This window comes from Mustelus asterias, chromosome 13 (assembly GCF_964213995.1).
Source record: "Mustelus asterias chromosome 13, sMusAst1.hap1.1, whole genome shotgun sequence".
Classification (NCBI taxonomy): Eukaryota; Metazoa; Chordata; class Chondrichthyes; order Carcharhiniformes; family Triakidae; genus Mustelus; species Mustelus asterias.
Window position 1 is genome coordinate 38,231,748 of NC_135813.1, and position 22,049 is coordinate 38,253,796.

Sequence of the window (22,049 nt, forward strand, 5' to 3'; positions counted from 1 at the left end):
ATTACTTGGTGATAATCATTCTGGCTTTCTCTTTCTGACAATGTAACACATGAGTATATCTGCAGCTGTAGCGAGTGGGTGCATGGTGTGACATGTAGCCACATGATGTTAATTCATCCAAAAATAGACTAATTCATGGGAATCTTTGAATTAAACTCCCACAATTGTTTTTGTTCTTTTCCATCATGAACAAAATGATTTAAGAAGAATGGCTTTTCCAATTCACCAGCAATCTTCAGGATAAAATGCCCTGCCATGTTTGCCACAGTAAGAAGTCTCACAACACCAGGTTAAAGTCCAACAGGTTTATTTGGTAGCAAATACCATAAGCTTTCGGAGCAATGCTCCTTCGTCAGACGGAGTGGTCTCAGAACAGAGAAAGTCCAGGCTTTTTCTTCTTGGTATAGACTTCCAAAAGCGTCAACTTTAAACACCAACAGGCAATCCGTCAGTCTGGTCTCAATTTGCTCTGGAATACCAATTTTTACAGATGCAACATACAAAGTATCCTTTCCGGATGTATCACAGCTTGGTATGGCTCCTGCTCTGCCCAAGACCGCAAGAAACCAGTACATCACGCAAACCAGCCTTCCATCCATTTACTTGGTCTACACTTCCCGCTGCCTCGGTAAAGCAGCCAGCATAATCAAGTACTCCACGCACCCTGGACATTCTCTCTACCACCTTCTTCCATCAGGAAAAAGATACAAAAGTCTGAGGTCACATACCAACCGACTCAAGAACAGCTTCTTCCCTGCTGCCATCAGCCTTTTGAATGGACCGATCTAATATTCAGTTGATCTTTCTCTACACCCTAACTATGACTGTAATACTACATTCTGCATCCTCTCCTTTCCTTCGCTATGAACAGTATGCTTTGCCTGTATAGCATGCAAGAAACAATACTTTTCACTATGTACTAATATATGTGACAATAATAAATCAAGTCAAATCAGGTCAAGGAAAATGTGTCAGTGCGATTCCATGAACTGGTGAGCCAACCTAATGTTGCTCCCCTCATAGGAAGCAGCTTACTGCTTGGGTTTATGGACATTATCACAATGACAGCAAATCGTGACTGAGTGAGATTTACCTATAACCTGACCAGCTAACCAGAAACATATTGAACTGTCTAAAGAGAACCTCTTTCATTTTTAAAAGATACAAGAAAAGGCACTGACCAAAGATGGCTACTACCAGTTTCTGTTGTCTGGTAGTGTAAGTTGGCCACTTTTCTGGAAGGTTTCTACATAGGTTATACTGCAGACCTGCTCTGGCCTGTTGCATGGAATTTCACACCTGGGGTCAGGGGAGGGAGGGGAATCCATGAAAGCCCACTTCAAAAAAATTCCCTTGAAAGAAAGGCATTAAATTGCAAAGTGCTGGACTTTAATCAGCTATAATTCCGTTGAGACAATGCGAACTGCTAACCAGCCAAAATCACACAGCAGACAGTCAACACCTCCCTGTGGAGGTTGAAGTAACCCTATCTCTTGTTGTTTTCTACTATCTTAAGATGGGTCAAAGGTTTCTGAGATAAAATATCCAAAATGTGATTACTTGTTCTATAAAAATGACTGTGAAGACATGTTAATTGAATTCCTTTCTTGGAATGTACAGTTAGGGGGTTTTAAAAAAACTGGTGTTTGTCAAGCTCGCCACAGAGAGAAGTCATCAAAATCATCTGGAAAAACTGCTCAAAAAGAAAAACCCTATGTCTTGTAAACATTTCACAGAGACAGTGACTGTCCATCAGAAAGGATTTCAGGAAAGACCCATCCATTTTTGGGATATGGATCACAGAATTAAAGTGAAGGAAATTGTTTCCAGTGCGATTAGCTGAACTTCAAGTCAACTTCATGGTTATAAAAGAAACCAGCTCACTTCAAACGCTCGCAATATTCAACAGTCTTTATTTTTTTTCTTTTATAGGATGTGGGCATCGGTGGCAAGGCTAGCATTTGTTGCCCATTCCTAATAGCTCTTGAACTGAGAGAGCAGTTAAGGGTCAACCATATTGCTGTGGACCTGGAGTCACATGGTAAAGATGGCAGATTTCCTTTCCTAAAGGACATTCGTAATCCAGATGGGCTTTTCCGACAATCAACAATGGTTTCATGGTCAGCAGTAGACCTTTAATTCCCAATTTTTAATGAATTCAAATGCCTTAAGATATTTTGCAACATTTAAGATGCTATATAAATACTTGCATTTTAAAAATTCATTCATGTGATGTGGGCATTGCTGGCAAGGCCAGCATTTGTTGCCCATCCCTTATTGCCCTTGAAGTGAGTAGCTTGCTCAGCCATTTCAGAAGGTATTTCAGAGTCAACCACATTGCTGTGAGTCTGGAGTCACATGTAAACTAGACCAGCTCAGAATTTCCTTCCTGAAAGCATATTCATGGGTTTTTATGACAAGCAGCAAATGCTTCATTATTCGGCTTTTAATTCCAGATATTTTTAAAATTGGATTCAAATTTCATCATCTGCTGTGGTAAGATGCAAATCCACCATGTGTATGTGTGACATTGCATCTTTTATGTTTTTTTCTCAAGTTTAGTGAGGAATAAATTTGCTCTTTCTTTGACTCAAGAAGACCTAGTTTGATTGGCTCCTTGTTAAAAAGAAAATACATTTGGATTGGGAAAGGCATTCATGGAGAAATTTTTAAAAATCTTTCCTGTAGCCAATTGAGGCAACTAAATAAAGGGGAGGCAGTTCACTCCTCCTCACCTCATTGTAACAACAAGCCAATGTCTTTTTGGCATCAGCTGGTTCTAGATCAGATTGGCATTCTTTTATCCCCAATGGATGTGAATGGTTGAACTTTCAGTGAGATGCACTGCCCATAACTATACCTCAATCTTCCGAGTAAATGTTTGTGATCATGTAAATATTGATTCCAGTTGGTTCTTATCAATGTAAACCCTTATCACAGAAAATCTGGAGATCGCTTCATGATAATAGGGAAGATTGAATGGAAATCCACTCGTAATGTCAAAAATTTGGAAGAGTTTGATAAAGTCAAATTCCACTCGCCAATCAGTTTTCAAAATGGTTGATTTAACCTCACTTGCTATCCTACATTCTGCCCCCCGCCCCCCCCACCGCAACTCTTCACCACGCACATTCTAATATGGCAGATCTTGCCCCCCCAACCTGGCACGGTGCCACAGGGGCAGCATGGTGGCACAATGATAAGCACTGCTGCCTCACAACGCCAAGGACCAGGGTTCAATACCCGGCTTGGGTCACTGTCTGTGTGGAGTTTGCACATTCTCCCTGTGTCTGCGTGGGTTTCCTCCGAGTGCTCAGGTTTCCTCCCACAGTCCAAAAATGTGCGGGTTAGGTTGATTGGCCAAGCTAAATTGCCCCTTAGTGTTAGGGGGATGTCAGGGGGATTAGTAGGGTAAATGTATGGGGTTATGGGATAGGGTGGGATTGTTGTCGGAGGCTCGATGGGCTGAATGGCCTCCTTCGGTACTGTAGGTATTCTTTGATTCTACAAATCCCCAGAGGAGGTGATGTAGGCCTCTTACAGCTTGCCAGTCAGTGGGCAAGACCCCTGTCACTTGGACTAAATTCCACCCGTGATGTGAGATCCAAGCTTTCTTCAGTGCGTGACTGTTTATACTGATTTTGACATGTTTAACCTGCTTTTTGTTAGTATGCAGGTGCACATTAATGGGACTGGGAGAAATGATTAGTATAAAAAAACAAGATCGTCGTGAAAACCAATGTAAATTAGGATTCGCTGGCTGAATTTCAACAAATATCAGGCTGATGTTCACTTTCCAACAGCTCTTACCCATGACTGCAGTCACTTCTTTGAACACTAGACACATAGGAGCCAAATATGTCATACAATTGCATCATATGAACACTGAAACACATTTGAAATTTAGCGCCCCCCCCTCCCCCCAACCTCCCTTCTCCTCTCGAACTTACCTTGCAAATGCAGTCTGCTCTCAGGACTCTGTAGGAGAACAGAACTCACAGAGTCAAGGTTCTCATAACTGCTGCACCCCAAAGGTCCAGTACGCGTCTCTGTCACCTGAAACACCAAAACATTCTACATTTTAAAAAAATCAGCAGCAATCTCAAATACATGAGTTAAATCTAAATTCAACCTCTTCAAGTGTGGGTTGAAGAATCGCTACCAACTCTGGTTGAATGTGGAGTTTGCCACATGACCTAATGTTCCCACGTGCCCCACCCTTATGCTACCACCACATGTCTATCACCATACATGTCTATCCTCTCTGAGCAATGCCTTCCATATGTCCACTGGCAAGCAAAAATACTCTTCCTTATCGATTAAATGATTGTTGACTTCCAATGAAATGGCCTTTTTCACATTGTCAGTATTTTTATAACTAATGAACAAAGAACAAAGAAAATTACAGCATAGCAACAGGCCCTTCGGCCCTCCAAGCCTGCACTGACCATGCTACCCGACTGAACTAAAACCCCTTAACCTTCTGGGGACCATATCCCTCTATCCCCTTCCTATTCATGTATTTGTCAAGACGCCCCTTAAAAGTCACTATCGTATAGAGTGGCATGGTGGCACAGTGGTTAGCATTGCTGCCTCCCAGCACCAGGGACCTGGGTTCGATTCCTGGCTTAGGTCACTGTCTGTGTGGAGTTTGCATGTTCTCCCCATGTCTGTATGTGTTTCTTCCGGGTGCTCCGGTTTCCTCCCACAGTCCAAAGGTGTGCGGGTTAGGTGGATTGGCCATGCTAAATTGCCCCTTAGTGTCAGGGGGACTAGCTAGGGTAAATGCATGGGGTTATGGGGATAAGGTCTGGGTGGAGTTGTTGTTGGTGCAGACTCGATGGGCTGAATGGCCTCCTTCTGCACTGTAGGATTCTATGATCTGCTCCCACTCCCTCCCCCAGCAACGAATTCCAGGCATCCACCACCCTCTGTGTAAAAAACTTGCCTCGTACATCTCCTTTAAACCTTGCCCCTCGCACCTTAAACCTGTGCCCCCTGGTAATTGACTCTTCCATCCTGGGGAAAAGCTTCTGACTATCCACTCTGTCCATGCCTCTCATAATCTTGTAGACTTCTATCAAGGTCATAATGAAAATGGTACAAACATCAAATTATTTTAACACCTCTGTGATTTTTCTCCAAGGTTGCTAGTACCAGTGACTGGGTGATTATTCCTCAAATCTCAGAAATTCCAGGCCCCCAATCCTGGAGGGCTGGCAACCCGACTCCCATCCCGGATCATAAAGTTGGCAGATTTGATTACAAGTAGCTGGGGATTGTGAGGAAAATGCGTTTTGCAGGCTTTTCAGTATAATAGGCCTTTCAAACTCAGAGTCACTATTGACAACAGCTTCTGTGACTGCCCTTGCACACCCATATCAGAGGACATGGATGTGGAGGCTTTGGAGAGGGTGCGGAAGAGGTTTACCATGATGCTGCCTGGATTAGAGCTTTAAGATTGACAAACTAGGGTTGTTTTCTCTGGACTGGCAGATGCTGAGGGGAGACCAGAGAGAAGTCTATAAAATTATGAGAGGCATAGATAGGGTTGACAGTCAGAATCTTCTTCCCAGAGTTGAAATGTCTAATAATAAGGAGCATGCACTTTAGATTAGAGAGGGAACGTTCAAGGGAGATGTGAGGGGCAAGTTTTTTTTACACAGAGAGTGGTAGGTGTCTGGAATGTGCTGCCAGGGGTGGTGGTGCAGGCAGATATGATAGAGGCACTTAAGGGGCTTTTCGATTAGCACATGAATATGCAAGGAATAGAGGAATATGGACCAAGGGCAGGGAGAAGGGATTAGTTTAATTTGGCATCATGTTCGGCACAACATTGTGGGCTGAAGGGCCTGTTCCTGTGCTGTAATGTTCTATGTTCTAAGACAGTGACTGGAATTCATGCCAGCGGGATTCTCTGGTCCGGCTGCAGTGAATAGAGATTGCACTGAGTGCCAAATTCTTCGTCCTCGCTGGCATTGGCGGTGGAGGGGCATGAATGGGCAGAGAATTATGGCCATTTTGTCTACTCTGGCTATCTCATGTTATTGGATCAGAGTGTAGAAATCCTTGGGTGTGTATCTCAAACTATTGTGGAATGATTAGGATGCTTCTCGACTTGAGGAAATATTGACATGAATTGACATCCAGGCACAAAAGCTGCTCAACATCCCGGAACATAACGAGTGATTTAAGGCATATAAGACAGACATAAAGCAGAGAATGTTAGAATATTCTTGCGCGGAAGTGGACTCACTCAATGTTAGCACAAGGCACTCAAGATAAGTCACTTCAAAATCTTATAAAGGTTGACAGGTTGTATCTGTCTTATTTTACGATGTTATAAGTATTATCTTTGTATTTTAACTCCTTATGCGTTGTGCTGTGACTTATTTTATAACTGCAATAAAACATTTGTACTCTGTATGAGGCTCCCGCTCATCTTTGAGCACTGAAGATTGAATTTAGTATGATTTACCAATAAATCAAGCCTGAGAAGGCCAACACGGTTAATTTTTTATTGTAGACATTCCATTAATCTTCAGAGCTGAGCGTGTGATCCAAGGCCTTTCCTTAGGACTCGACTTGCCCAGCTATGATGATCCAAATTGTCTAAATCTAGGCCACTCATCCTAACCACATCAAAGGATGCGTTTCATTACACGGACACTGCAGGTTTAATCATACTTCTCCTACTTGGCTGAACATGGATGAAGTGCCAACATATCTGAATCCATGCCCTGTCAGTCAAACTGCGGGGAACAATTAAACGTTGTTGCTTGCTGAATGCTGTGATGACTCATTTCAATGTCAGTTTGACCAATCTAACTGGAACCCTCCTTGCAGCTGATTCAACATTTCCAGACAGGATCAGGAGTGAGGACAAACCCTTTGACCCTTTTGTTCTTGCACGTCATCAGTGTGATTTTTGGAGAGGAAGATATTTGAGCTTCCTAGCCTTTGGAGTGTGTGATCAACTTAAATGACAGCAGCATGCCTTTGTGAGTTTAACGAAAGAGGATTATTTAATCATGCATTCACTGCAAAGTCTAAGGGCTGTGGCTAATCACTCAACATTTACACACACACATGCACACATACACAACCGAGCACATAGATTTGCGCACACACACGTACACGCATGCGCGAAGACACTTTTACAAGTTATAAAGAATAGTTCATAGTTTACATATCATGTAGGAAAACAGTTGTTCCAGGCCCGGTAAAGAAAAGTCTCCTCCATTCCTGATTTGTAGTTTGGAAAAGTTCAAATAGTTCATAGAATCCCTATAGTGCAGAAGAAGACCATTTGGCCCATTGAGTCTGCACCGACTCTTTGACAGAATATCTAATCCAGACCCTATCCTCGTAACCCCATGTGTTAAACCCACTAATCTGCCTTACTTACATATTTTTGGACACGAAGGGGCAATTTAGCCAATCCACCTAATCTGCACATCTTTGATCTGTGGAAGGAAATTGGAGAATGTGCAAACTCCACACAGTCACCCGAGGCCGGAACTGAACTCGGATCCCAGGCACCGTGAGGCAGCAGTGCTAACCACTGTGCCACCATGCTGCCCAAATTGAATATCAGATTATTGCAGGATTCCTTTAAAGAGGTAAACGCTCAGCAGATCACACAGGTAGGTGTTTGCGGTTTTCATATCAAGAGATCCAATTTCTTTGCAGGTGTACTTGGATTTGGAAATCAGGCTGTGAGCTTTTGTTAAAATGTTAAAGCTTTCAAATTCTCAGAGACAAAGATGACACACTTTTTTCCTGCAGCTATTGGTTCTTGTGGTGTTTACTGCAGACTGCCCAGGTCTTTCTATGCCTTCAGATAAAAACCACCCATTTATCTCCAGACAGTTTCAGTCGTTTGATCAATTTCTCCACCCAGATTGGCTTAAAGCTAAAAGCCATTGCTGTAGACTGCAGATACTAGATCAGTTCTTCATCCTTAAGCAAGATCATTTTTTTCTGCCCAGCCCTTATTGTTAGAGTTCCAACACAGACATGGGCCAGAACTTTACCGCCTCAACTGCCGCCCCTGAATCGGGGCAGATGAGGCTCACAGAATGGAATTCTCTGTTGGCCTCGGGCGGGATTTTACAAGCCTTGCCCGAACGAGGTCATAAAAGACCGGCCATGGAGTTTGGTTGGATGCTTTGGGTAAATCCCCAAACAATAGCAAGCGTAAATTCCACAGATAGCAATTGTCTTGATAGGCCCATTCCAGGAGAAGGCCCCCACCCAGGGTGATTCAATTCTGAATGTTCTGGAAGCTGCAGATAGATTCTGCTGAAGTTGCAAAGGTCACCTGACCCTTGGCCGACATCTTAGCCATTTTGCACAGGTCCATTTTTGAAAAAAAGGACAGTTCCAGAAGCTTCCATATTGACACAGTCCTATACAGAAAAAACAGGACAAATCCAATCCTGCCAATTATTGACCTATCAGTCTACTCTTGGTCAGAAGTAGTGTAATGGGAAAGGCCATCAACGATGCTATCATGCGGCACTTGCTTAGCAATAACCTGATCACGGACGCTCAGTTTTGGGTTCCGCCAGGGTCACTCAGCTCCTGATCTCATTACAACCTGAGTTCAAACATGAACAAAAGAGCTGAACTCCAGAGGTGAGATGAGAGTGATTGCCCTTGATATCAAGGCAGCACTTGACTGTGTATGACATCAAGGAACCCCCAGCAAAGCTGGAGTCAAAGGGAATCAGGGGTAAAAAACCTCTGCGAGCTGAAGTCATACCTAGCACAAAAAATATGGTTGTGGTGTTTGGAAGTCAATTATTGCAGGTCCAGGACTTAACTGAATGAGTTTTACAGGGTAGTATCCTAGGCCCAAACATCTTCAGCTGCTGTGTCAATGACCTTGCTTCTAAAATAAGGTCAGAAGCAGGGATGTTCGCTGATGACTGCATAATGTTCAGCTCCATACAGGACTACTCAAGTGCTGAGGCAGTCTATGTCCAAATGCAGCAAGACCTCAACAATATCCAGGTTTGGCTGACAAGTGGCATGTAACATTCAGGGGAGACAATGGCCTCCAGGTGGTATTATCGCTAGACTATTCATCTAGAAACTCAGTTTGGGAACCTGGGCTCGAATCCCGCCATGGCAGCTGTTGGAATTTGAATTCAATAAAATAAGTCAGGAATTAAGGATCTATTCCTGACCATGAAACCATTGTCGATTGTCTGAAAAACCCATCTGGTTCACTAATGTCCTTCAGGGAAGGAAATCTACCTTGCTTATCTGGTCTGGCTTATAAGACTCCAGAACTACAGCAATATGGTTGACTCTCAACTGCCCTCCAAGGGCAATGAGGGATGGGTAATAAATGCTGGCCAGCCAGCGATGCCCATGTCCCATGAATGAATATAAAAAAAACACAAGTGTTAGGCAAGACCATCTCCAAGAGGAGAGAACCTAAGCATCATCCCTTGACATTCATTGCTGAATTCCCCACTATCAACTGGGGGTTACCATTGGTCCAAAATTGAACTGGACTATCTAGATATAGATATAGAACAGTACAGCACAGAACAGGCCCTTCGGCCCACGATGTTGTGCCGACCTTCATCTGAAACCAAGATCAAGCTATCCCACCCCCTACCATCCTGGTGTGCTCCATGTGCCTATCCAATAACCGCTTAAATGTTCCTAAAGTGTCTGACTCCACTATCACTGCAGGCAGTCCATTCCACACCCCAACCACTCTCTGCGTGAAGAACCTACCTCTGATATCCTTCCTATATCTCCCACCATGAACCCTATAGTTATGCCCCCTTGTAATAGCTCCATCCACCCGAGGAAATAGTCTTTGAACGTTCACTCGATCTATCCCCTTCATCATTTTATAAACCTCTATTAAGTCTCCCCTCAATCTCCTCCGCTCCAGAGAGAACAGCCCCAGCTCCCTCAACCTTTCCTCATAAGACCGACACTCCAAACCAGGCAGCATCCTGGTAAATCTCCTCTGCACTCTTTCCAGCGCTTCCACAGCTATATAAATATTGTGGCTATAAGAGCAGTTCAGGGGCTAGGAAGCCTGTGACAAGTAACTCTTTTCCTGACTCCCCAAAGCCATATACAGGGCACGAGTCAGGAATGTGATGGAATACTCTCCATTTGCCTGGATGAGTGCAACTACAAAAACACTCAAGAAGCTCAACATTGTTCAGGGCAAAAGCAGCCTGCTTGATGAGCACTTCATTTCCAAATATCCAGTCCCTCAACCACTGATGCACAATTGCAGCCATGTGTACCGTCTACAAGATTCACCACAGGAACTCAGCAAGGCTCCTTCAGTAGCAGCTTCCAAACCCACAACCGCTACCAACTGGAAGGACAAGAGCAGCAGACATATGGGAACATCACTACCTGGAAGTTCCCCTCAAGCCGCATGCTATTTTGACTTGGAAATATATTGCCATTCCTTCATCGTTGCTGGGTCAAATTCCTGGAACTCCCTCCCTAACAGTGCTTGAGCTTGCATACACCATCTGGACAGCAGCGGTTTAAGAATGCAGCTCATCACCACCTTCTCAAGGGCAAATAGGGATGGGCAATAAATGCTGGTCTAGCTGTAGATGCCCACATCTCATGAATGAATTAAACCAAAGTGCATGTTTGAAGGTACGAATAGGACATGCCTTCACTGGCCATAGCAGGCAGGTCTGCAAGGCTATAGATTACTGTAATAAAAATATGGATAACTGTAAGTTTGGAATAGGTCAGGGAAAACTAATTAAAGAATTCATGCACGACTGAGATAATGCTCTTTTAATTTTCTCTCAATTTCAATGTGAGCTTCAATAATTTTGAACAGAAAAGCAGGAAAATGGATTGAGTCTCATGAAGCATGAGTTCACCTTCTAATCTATATAGCAAAGATCAATGGCAAAGATTATTCCTTTGCAGTTCAAAGCACATGGACAAGTCTACTATCATCCTGCATTCATTCAAAATTGCAGAGGAAGGGCAGTGCTTCTCCGCTCACTATAACATTGAGAAGCAACCTTGTTGGAATAAGGAGTGTTTAAAAATGAGGGTATTCTATATGCTACCTTCATTAATGAGGCAGCTGAGAGCACCGTGTTATCCTAGAGGCTGCTGTGTATCAGACATGTTAACACAAGGGTTGCACATTATTACGGAACTTGGGAATAGCATGCACAGTGTGACTGCCAATGAGAGCTTTTTTCTTTCACTACACAACAGTGCATAACTGCAAAGTCCCTCCTGAGGCTATCGCTTTACTGCAATGAAATAGTACGCAAATACCAAGGTTTTATTCAAATCACACCCCACAACCCTGCCTCAGGTTTCACTGCACACTTGTCTGCGATGTTTGGTTGAGTAGTTTAACCGTTACTGAGCTGCAGTTTGTGATTCACAGAGGTTTTCTCCAGTATGCAATGATATGAAGCAAACAGATGCAAACAGCTTCCTCTCTGTTAACAGGGACATTTTCACATTCAGTCAGTTGGCGAGGTTTTTAACTCACAATCCAGGTATAAGATTGGGGTCATGAATTGGCCATTCCTGGTAATAACAATGCCATACATTAATGGAACAAATCACAGTAAAGATGAACGTTGCAAAATAATTATGATGGGCAGTGTTTCAAGATCCTATATTTGGGTCATGGAATCATTACAGTGCAGAAGGAGGCCATTTGGCCCATTGAGCCTGCGCCAACAACAATCCCACCCAGGCCCTATCCCCGTAACCTCATGTAATTACCCTACTAATACCCCTGACACCAGCGTCAATTTATCATGGCCAATCCATCTAATCCACACATCTTTAGACTGTGGGAGGAAACTGGAGCACCCAGAGGAAACCCACACAGACACGGGGAGAATGTGCAAACTCCACACAGACAGACACCTGAGGCCAGAATTGAACCCAGGTTCCTGGCACTGTGAGGCAGCAGTGCTAACCACTGTGCCGCCGTGTCTATAATATTGATGTTGAACTCAATAGCATGTTGAGAAATGATAGATTTCAGGGTTTATGCAGAATGGTTATTATTTGCATTGATTTTATATAATGGGCAGTCCCTGACCAGGTCGCATGTTAAAAAATGTACCCAAGGTGCCTACTTATTGAATGTCTCTGGATCAGACAATGTAAGAGAAAAAGTAAATTGCTTCGTTTCTATTTGACAGAAGGTTAATATCATTGGACTAGGCTTTGCATATCTGAATGGGAAATACAGCTCTGTAACATCGCTGTTCAAATGTCAGACTGCACAGAGGCTTTGCGTTATTGAGTCTACAGCCACTGATAATTGCGTGAAAACCCCTTTCCTCAAGAAACCTAATAACTAGAAGAGAGGAAGATTTCACCCCGACCTTAAGTTTCAAACTCAGGTGAATCCATTGCACCCTCAAATAGCTTTTACGCTGGCACCATTTTCCCAATTTGGTTTTTTGCCTTGATGATGCCGCATTGCTAGCAATGTAGAAACGACACGCCAGACTGTTAGACTGTAATTAGACTGATCAATCCCAAATCTTTGTCAAGATGTTAAACCAAGGCTCCATCTGCCCTCTCAGTGGGATGTAGAAGATACCACCTTATTATTGTCCCTGGTCAATATTGATTGATCCCTGAAAAGTCGCTTCTTGGCCTTTTGGCTAAGATCAAGCATCATCAGATCGAGCCCAAGATGGGGGTGCAAGGCCTTATCTTGTCAGCTTGGATCTTGCTTGCCTCTCTTGTGAGGACCTTGAATTGAATTCAATTGGATTTTGAATTTGGTTTTTGGAGCAAGCAAGGAATGGATTTGCATTTGTCCGGTCCACTCTGAGCATTGACTTTGTAACTTTAAGGATGGAGTAAAAAATTGAAAAAAAAAACAAGACCACTAAAACAGATTGGGGGGAATTCTCTCTCCTCCCCGCAGCATGTTTCTCATGACAGGAGGTTACGTGTTGATTGCCGGCAGTGGGGTCTTCCGGTCTTGCTGCTGTCCCATTGACTGGTCCCTACACTGCTGGGAAACCCATCCTGGAGTGCGCCATTGATTGTGAGATCCTGCCAGCAGGTAAACCCCCAGCCATCATCTGATCATTTATTTTGTTAGTGGGGGGCTGGGGTGGCAGGGTGGAGGTGGTGTTGGTGGTGTTGTTGTCGTGGCTTGCTGTGTGCAAATTGACAACTAACTGCATTCCTTCCATTAAAAGTGACTACATTCCAAAAGTACTACATTGGCTGTAAAGTGTCCTGGGTTCTTTGAATCTTTGAAAGGTGCTACATGATTAAAATCCATCCTTTCTTTGAGATTGCTAAGAACAGAGTCTGAAAATTGGAAAAAGTGACTGGCGCTTTTCAGATTCACAGACACAATGAAGATCAATCATAAAATCCCCCTGACACTAAGGGGCAATTTAGCATGGCCAATCCACCTAACTCGCACATCTTTAGGCCGTGGGAGGAAACTGGAGCACCTGAAGGAAACCCACGCGGACACGGGGAGAATGTGCAAACTCCACACAGACAGTGACCCAAGCTGGGAATCGAACCCGAATCCCTGGAGCTGTGAGGCAGCAGTGCTAACCGCTGTGAGGCAGCAGTGCTAATTACTGTGCCACCGTGCCACTCAGAGTGAGTTTGGGGCCTTAATATGATGAAATAGGAGAGTGAGGGTAAGATTTTATTGAAGCTACAATGTCCCAAAATCAATGTCAATTGATAAATAATTATTGTATCAAAGTCTTTCTAACTTTGAATTGTTGAGAATAGACTGAGAGTTTAACTATATATTTCAAATTTACAACAACAATTAAGACAAGGTTTCTGATTATTACTTTCAGTGCAAGTGGTGTAACTCCATGTGATTCCAATTCAATGGCATTGTTTTTTTAAACATAGGCCTTGATTTCCTCTGACCTTGACTTTAATGCAGTTCCGTCTTAAAATCATTATCAAATGATAACAACAATGAAAAGAAAGAAAGCTTTTTTGCATGCCTCCTGCCTTACTGATGATAAGCATAAGATCAAAGATTTCAACATGCTATATTGTGTTATTGTAAGAAAATAATATGTTTGATACTGTGCCAGAATAGACCAGAATGTGGGTGGAATCAGATTTAAAACTAAGCATCCAACCATGTTCCCCCGCACTTCTAACAAGGTGAAATTATGGTTCAGAAATCATGAAAGATCATTCCAATTTCTTTCCCTGCCAGTGAAAATGCTGTTCCAGGTCTCTCCTCACAGCTGGGAGCCATTCAGCTGATGATAGTTACGGGACTAACACTAAGGAATGCAGAAGCTCCAGTGAAACTCTTATATACAGGGCGGAATTTTACGATGGCGGGATTTCATGGTCCTGCCAAAAAGCCAATGGACTTTTGATGGGCTTGCCGGCCTTGCCCCGGCACAATGGGGCTGTAATATTCCATCCAAAGAGTAAAAACTGTTTTCGGTCACAGGTTTTTACAGCATGTGATTAACGGTGTATTCCCGTAATCCTATAAGATTTAAGTGCAGAATTAGGCCATTTGGCCCTTCAGGTCTGCTCTGCCATTCAATCATGGCCGTTAAGTTTCTCAATCCCACTTTCCCACCTCTGACCCCCTTACCAGTCAAGAACCTACTGCACAGTAGCAGAGTGATTAGCACTGTTGCTTCACAATGCCAGGGACCCGGGTTCGATTCCCAGCTTGGGTCACTGTCTGTGCGGAGTCTGCACGTTTTCTCCATGTCTGCGTGGGTTTCCTCCGGGTGCTCGGGTTTCCTCCCACATTCCGAAAGAAGTGTTGGTTAGATACATTGGCCCGAACAGGCACCGGATTGTGGTGATTAGGGGAATTTCACAGTAACTTCATTGCAGTGTTAATGTAAGCCTTACTTGTGACTAATAAATAAACTTTTTAAAATCTCTATCTTAAATACACTCAATGACCTGGCCTCCACAGTCTTCAGTGGCATTGAATTCCATAGATTTACCACCCTCTGGCTGAAGAAATTCCATCTCATCTCGGTTCTAAATGGTCGTCCCTTTACGCTGAGGCTGTACCCTTTGGATCGTAGCCCTGCCTACTAATGGAAACACCTTCCCCACATCCACCCTATCCAAGTCTTTCAGTATTCTGTAAGCTTCAATGAGATTCCCCCTCATCCTTCTAAACTCCATCGAGTACAGACCCAGCATCCTCAAACGCTCCTCATACGTCAAGTTTTTCAATCCCGGGATCACTGTTGGGTAGATGCACTGAGCAAATGGATTCCATGTGAGGCTTTTCACTGAGTGATTTATAAACTGCTGTGAATGAAGAACACCTCCCATTGGGGCTATCATGCTGCTCCCTGGTCAGTGATGGTAGACAATTCTCGAACGTTATACAATGTGAGTGAAGTTCAGTGGCAATGGCAATTAGCACCGTGCATTCTGAAAATGTATGGCTAGCCCCTCTTGTCGTGCCTGAGCTGACCACGAAACTTTCTCCAGCATCGAGTTACAGAATAGGGGGTGTTGGCACTAACAGCTGTTGCCAGCTGCTCCCACTGCCAGCAAAGGTAACCTGCCTAACCTTGGTCGGTCAGGTTTTCTAAGTACTGCGCTGGATAGCCTGAAGGCACTATGCCTGCCATTTTTTTAATTCTTTCATGGGACAAAGGTGTCGCTGGCTGGCCAACATTTATTGCCCATTCCTAGTTGCCCTTGGAGGGGAGTTGAGAGTCAACCACATTGCTGTGGCTCTGAAGTCACATGTAGGCCAGATCAGGCAAGGACGGCAGATTTCCTTCCTTAAAGGGAGATAATGGCGCACAACTGTTGAGGATTCATCACAGCTGTCCAACCAGACATGGGGAGAAGGTGCAGATTCCACACAGACAGTGACCCAAGCCGGAATCGAACCCGCGTCCCTGGCATTGCAAGGCAGCAGTGCTAAACACTGTGCCACCGTTCCACCCTCCACCCTAATTGGATAAGATAGAACTTACACACAGGATTGTACAGCAAACAAGAGCAATGTGACAATCTCCTTTCTACCCGCCATGGCTGCTGCTGTGATAATTATTTAATTGATGGTTTGTGCGTATTATCACATCTGCATAATGTCCCTGGCAAACATTTCCTTCAATAGCAATGACAACTTTCACTCACTTAAAGTAAAAAAGAGCTTCACAGGAGTGGTATTAATCTGTAGCCAGAATTGGAGGAGGCCAGTGGTCTCAGAGAGTTGCAGAAGGTATTAGATATGCGCTTGCAATGCCAAGACATACAAATCTATGGGCCAAGTGCTGGAAAATGGGATTAGAATAGTTGGGTTATTTGTCTTTGACCAGCACAGACATGACGGGCTGAAGGCGTTTTCACTGTGCTGTATACCTCTCTGATTCTAAGGTCACAGAGCTGGAGAAGGGCAAAGGCATGGAGGAATTATAAACAAGGATGAGAATGTGAAAGTTGAGGTGCTACCAGACCGGGAGCCAATGTAGGTCAGCGAGTATAGCCATTAAACTCGCTTTCTAGTTACAGAGTGGCAATGTGAATGAAAAACCTGCAATGAAAACTGTGCCCATTCTACTCTTTCTATTTATGTCATCCATTTTTCAAATTTATCATTACAAGTAATGAATAATTCACTCCCCCCCACTGACATAATCTACATCCCGTCCTGCGCTTGATTCCAACCCGTGAGAAGCTGCAGTATTTGTTCACCATTTGCTGAATGTTATGTGTAAATGTGACCTTAACTTTAATTAAATAACTAATACCAATTGTGTTGTAAAGAGTTAACCGTTCTACTACAGAGTCGATATCCATGGGTAATGAACTAAAGGGTTGGCACAGAAGATGTTTTTCATAGGATCACAGAGCACAGATGGAGGCCATTTGGCCCATCGCGCTTGAACCAGCTCATTGGAAGAGCTATTCAATTGGTACCATTTCCTTGCACTTTCTCCAAAGTCCCCCAATTACTTTCCGCTTCATGTATTTTGTCAACTCCTGTTTGAAAATTACTATTTAACCTGCCTCATCACAACGTCAATTAGTGTGTCCCAGTTTACAACAAATCACAATGCAAAAAGTAATAAACTCCTGAAGCCCTCATGAGTTCTTATACTAACGATCTTAAATCTGTTTCCCCTGGTTACTGACCTTCCTGCGAGAGGGAACTCTCCTCTATTTGCTCAATCAAAATCTCTCACACTTGTGAACACCTGTATTTAATCTCTCCTAATCTCTCTCTGCTTGAAGGAAAACAACCCCAGTTTAGCTAATGTCTCCAAATAACTGAAATCCCTTATCCTTGGCACAATTGTTTCATTAATTCTTTCTCGAGTGAGTTTGAAAAAAAATCAAGTGAATGTCAATCACTATTTATATAATAATATGCTATGGGCTCTCACACTCAAGCTAATACATCAACGTGTCAAAACACATTAGTTACTTGTTGTGACCCAGATGTCTGATCTGAATGGATGGGTGAGGGACTGGAAGGATTTAGATAGTTCCAAACACATATCCTTTTTCACTATTTCACTTTGAGGGCAGTCAAAAAGCTTTCCATCAAGTTTGCTTCATGCTGTATTTTTGACAGTAGAAATTTTAAAAAAACAGGCAATCACTGAGGCTGCAATTGGTCCTACTAATCCAAGACTTATTGTGTGGAGTTAATGATTCTTAGAAATTCTTTCCCACCGTGCAGGAGAGAAATGAACTCTCGCTGAAAGAACATATTATGAATTCCGGCCTTCAGCTAAACTCGAGTCTGCGAAATCTTCATGAGCTTATTTTCCTGCATCCCAGATGGGATTATATCCATTTCAGCGAGTGAACACAACTGTAGCCACAAAATGAGTAGATGTCATCTTCTGTCAGACAAAAGAAGCCTGAAGGCAAAGGAAGCAGCATCAGAGCAATACAGGAGACAACTAAACTATTTCACCTATAGATGGCAGCCCAATTCAACTATAAAATCAACCCGGAAGTTAAATTTGGGCTTTAAATTAAGTTCAATGTTTCAAAGGTAATTTTTTTTTCAGAACTAATTTTAATTCTTCACCAGCAGAGTAGCATTAGGATAATAAGTACCACCCCAGCATAGGTTTGGGTTTCAGCCTAAATAACGGTATTCCATGTACATTGTGATAAAGATTTCTTTTTGGGGGGAGGGGGAGAGTTCTTCCAGATGGGTTTAAAATAGGATTTTCAAACTTGATAAAATCTTCCACAAAATGTAGGAGGGTACAGCTCTAACCATTGCTACAAACTAGTGGAGGTTCGCCAGTAAACATATAATGAAACAGGTGCTATCCAGGAATTGAGACGTCTGCACAGACACTGTGGCTGTAGTTGGCTGGAAGGGAACAACAATGCGATGGTCCAGTAAGAAGCCCCAGAAATGTGGAGCAGCTCCACATTAATCCAAACCAAAAGAGAAGCCTAGTCGGGCCCAATAAAATCTTTCTTGTCATTCTTTTTTGGTTCCACTGGCCAATAATACTCGCTTTTGTTGACAACTTTTGGTACCTACTCTTGCAACTCGGCTAACGTTGTCTACCTGATACGCTGCAGGAAAGGATGTCCCGAGGCATGGTACATTGGGGAGACCATGCAGACGCTACGACAACGGATGAATGAACACCGCTCGACAATCCCCAGGCAAGACTGTTCTCTTCCTGTGGGGGAGCACTTCAGCGGTCACGGGCATTCAGCCTCTGATCTTCGGGTAAGCGTTCTCCAAGGCGGCCTTCACGACACACGACAGCGCAGAGTCGCTGAGCAGAAACTGATAGCCAAGTTCCGCACACATGAGGACAGCCTAAACTGGGATCTTGGGTTTATGGCACACTATCAGTAACCCCCATAGCTTGCCTCCTGGACTTGCAGAATCTCACTGACTGTCCTGTCTGGAGACAATACACATCTCTTTAACCTGTGCTTAATGCTCCCTCCACTCACATTGTCTGTATCTTTAAGACCTGGTTGGCTGTAGAGATTCACATTCTAATCAGTATTCTGTAACTTGATTTTATGTCTCTGTATGCCCTGTTTGAGAGCAGATTTCCACTCCATCTGACGAAGGAGCAGCGCTCTGGAAGCTAATGGCATTTGCTACCAAATAAACCTGTTGGACTTTAACCTGGTGTTGTTAAAACTCTTACTGTGTCTCACTCAAGAACAGAATGTTCATGCCGGAACATTGAGAGTGGCTTAAACGTACACAGTTGATTTCTCAAAAAGCATATCGAAACCCTCTTTATGTGCAGCACTCCTGAGGATTATAATTTTGATGGGGGAGGCTCTGTGATTTAAAAGCAATTTGAAAAATGAAATCACTGGCCTACATGATAAGAGTCACTGGATATTTAACTAACTTACTGCATGTGAATCACTTTGGGAATTAAGAAGAGATGTGATGAGTTGCAACATTAATGCTTTTATTACCAAAACAAAATTTCCTATCAGTTGGCAGTATCTTTACAGTTCCGGGGGCTTGCGGATACATGCCCTCGAACATTCTTGCCATGCTGACTCAGAATACAGAGTTGTTATTGTGTGTTTAATAGACTGCAGGCTCCATTTGCCATCAATCTCCTCGGACAGAATACTTTCTCATCGTTAACACAGGCAAACCAACAAGGCTGTGCAAGATCTGTACATTCTCACAAAAATCTATTGGTTGTTGGAAGTGCAAGTAAAATTCAAACCATCAATCATCGGTATTTAATTTATAGAGCCATAGAGTCAGAGAGATATACAGCACGGAGCCAGGTCCTTCGGCCCAACTCATTCATGCCGACCAGTTTCCTAAACTGAACTAGTCCCATTTGCCTGTGTTTGGCCCATATCCCTCTAAACCTTTCCCATCCACATACCTGTCCAAATGTCTTTTAATTGTTGTAATTGCACCCACCTCCTCATTCCATACACACACCACCCTCTGTGTGAAAAAGTTGCCCCTCAGGTCCCTTTTAAATCTTTCCCCCCTCACCTTAAACTTATGCCCTCTAGTTTTGGACTCCCCTACCCTGGGGAAAAGACCATGGCTATTCACCTTATCTATGCCCCTCCTGATTTTATAAACCTCTATAAGGTCACACTCATCTCCCTATGCTCCAGGGAAAAACATCCCAGCCTATCCAGCCTCGCCTTATAGTTCAAACCTTCCAGGCCCGGTAACGTCCTTGTAAATCATTCATGTGTAATTCTCAAGCCTTTCCATTTCTATTTACAACCAAACTGGCAAAATCCTGGATTCTAATACTGAAGCTTCATAAAACAGTACCTGTTTTCAATTTACGGTTCCTTCAAGTCACATCTGATTTGATGACCTGCCAAATAAGGATTAATTCTACGTGGCTTCGCTTGAATTGAAGATGAGAGATCTTATTGCTGAGGAATTAAATCTTTTTTTATTTTTATGCAGAATCAGCATCAGCCACACTTTAAAAGCTTGACACACATTCTAAACTCCCTATTCTCTGGACCAACAATGGACTAAGATTCCTGTTGCGTTTGTGCCCTTTTTGCTTTCCAAAAATGCTATTATTACCACCCTTCCCACTTTAAAGACCATCCTCAAGCTATTTTCTATTTTTCTTTTCTCATTAAGTTTCTTAAATTGCCCCCAACTTCCTGTCTAAACTCAATGGGCGGGATTTTACAGCCTCACTCAAGCGAGACTGGAAATCCCCGCCCGAGGTCAACGGACATTTCCATTGTCCGCCCCTCGCCTGTTCCAATCCGGGGCAGGCAAGGTGGTAGAATTCTGGCAAATTAGTCAATTATTTTGCCATTCTCAACTGACCAACACATCCATTATTAATGACATCTACTGTGTCTGCTACTAAGCTCAGAAAACATTGTCCTGCCTTGTTCTCCTCAACCTTTCTTCAGTGTTCAACACTGCTGTCCACTCTATCCTTCCCCAGTGTCACTCTTTTGATGGGACTGTTTGTGCATGGTTCCAATCCTACCTACCTGTACACAACAGCCTCATTTCTAGTCATGACTTAATTTCCCTCCCCCACATTGTTACCTCAAGGGTACTTCATGGATTATCCTCTTCCTTATCTGCTCTCTGCCTCTCAGTGACATCATCCATAAGCAAGACCATTTCCTTCCAAGCCCTGCAAAAGTGATGCTATTGGCCCCTGATCAAAGCCTTTGTTACCTCCACTTGACTATTTCAATTATCTCCTCCATATCTGTCAACAACCTAAATTCTGGTTCCACTCACCCATAACCTTGTCCCTTCTGATCTACACTAGCTGCCCATCCTGTGTTGCAATAAATTTAAAATGGTAATTCTCCTCAGCAAATCCTTACATGTCCTTACTCCAGCTCATTGCAGTGATTTCCTTCAGCATTTCATGCCCTTCTGATAACTTTGTTCCTCTGCCTGTTTCATCTTTCATCCTTAAGGGTAGAGCTCTTTGCTGTCTCAATCTACCCACTGAATAAATAAAATTTAGGAGCAGGAGTAGGCCATTTGACTCAATGCAGCTCCACCAATTAAAAGAATTATAGAAACATATAAATTAGAAGCAGGAGTAGGCTATTCGGCCCTTCGAGCCTGTTCTGCCAAACATTTTGATCATGGCTGATCATCAAATTCAATATCCTGATCCCACCTTCCCCCCATATGCCTTGATCCCTTTAGCCCCAAAAGTTCTATCTAATTTCTTCTTGAAATCAGGCAATGTTTTGGCCTCAACTACTTTCTGTGGTAGTGAATTCCATACATTCACCACCCTCTGGGTGAAGAAATTTCTCCTCACCTCAGTTCTAAAAGGTTTACCCTTTATCCCCAAACTAATCATGGCTGATCTGACATGCCCTTAATTCCACTTTCATGCTCATCTTCTTAACCTTTGACTCCTTGTCAATCAAAAATCTGTCTAACTCAGCCTTGAATTTATTCAGTTGCGAGATTCTCTGGCCTCCATGTTTCACAGTGGCAGGTGGCAGCCCCGCCACTGGCTGGTGGAGAGATCTTCCTGTCTCGCCACTGTCAATGGGCATTGAATCCACCCAGGCCACCGGAAAACCTGCTC

General features: G+C 43.3%; 1 protein-coding gene across 1 annotated transcript in view; it reads right to left on the bottom strand.

Annotated features, from left to right (window-relative positions):
* Positions 1–22,049, bottom strand: part of brinp1 (bone morphogenetic protein/retinoic acid inducible neural-specific 1) — a 400,353-nt gene that overhangs the window by 61,949 nt on the left and 316,355 nt on the right. The window contains exon 5 of the mRNA XM_078227598.1: positions 3,951–4,056. Within this exon, the coding sequence (XP_078083724.1) occupies positions 3,951–4,056 (106 nt within the window). The remainder of the gene's footprint in view (positions 1–3,950; positions 4,057–22,049) is intronic.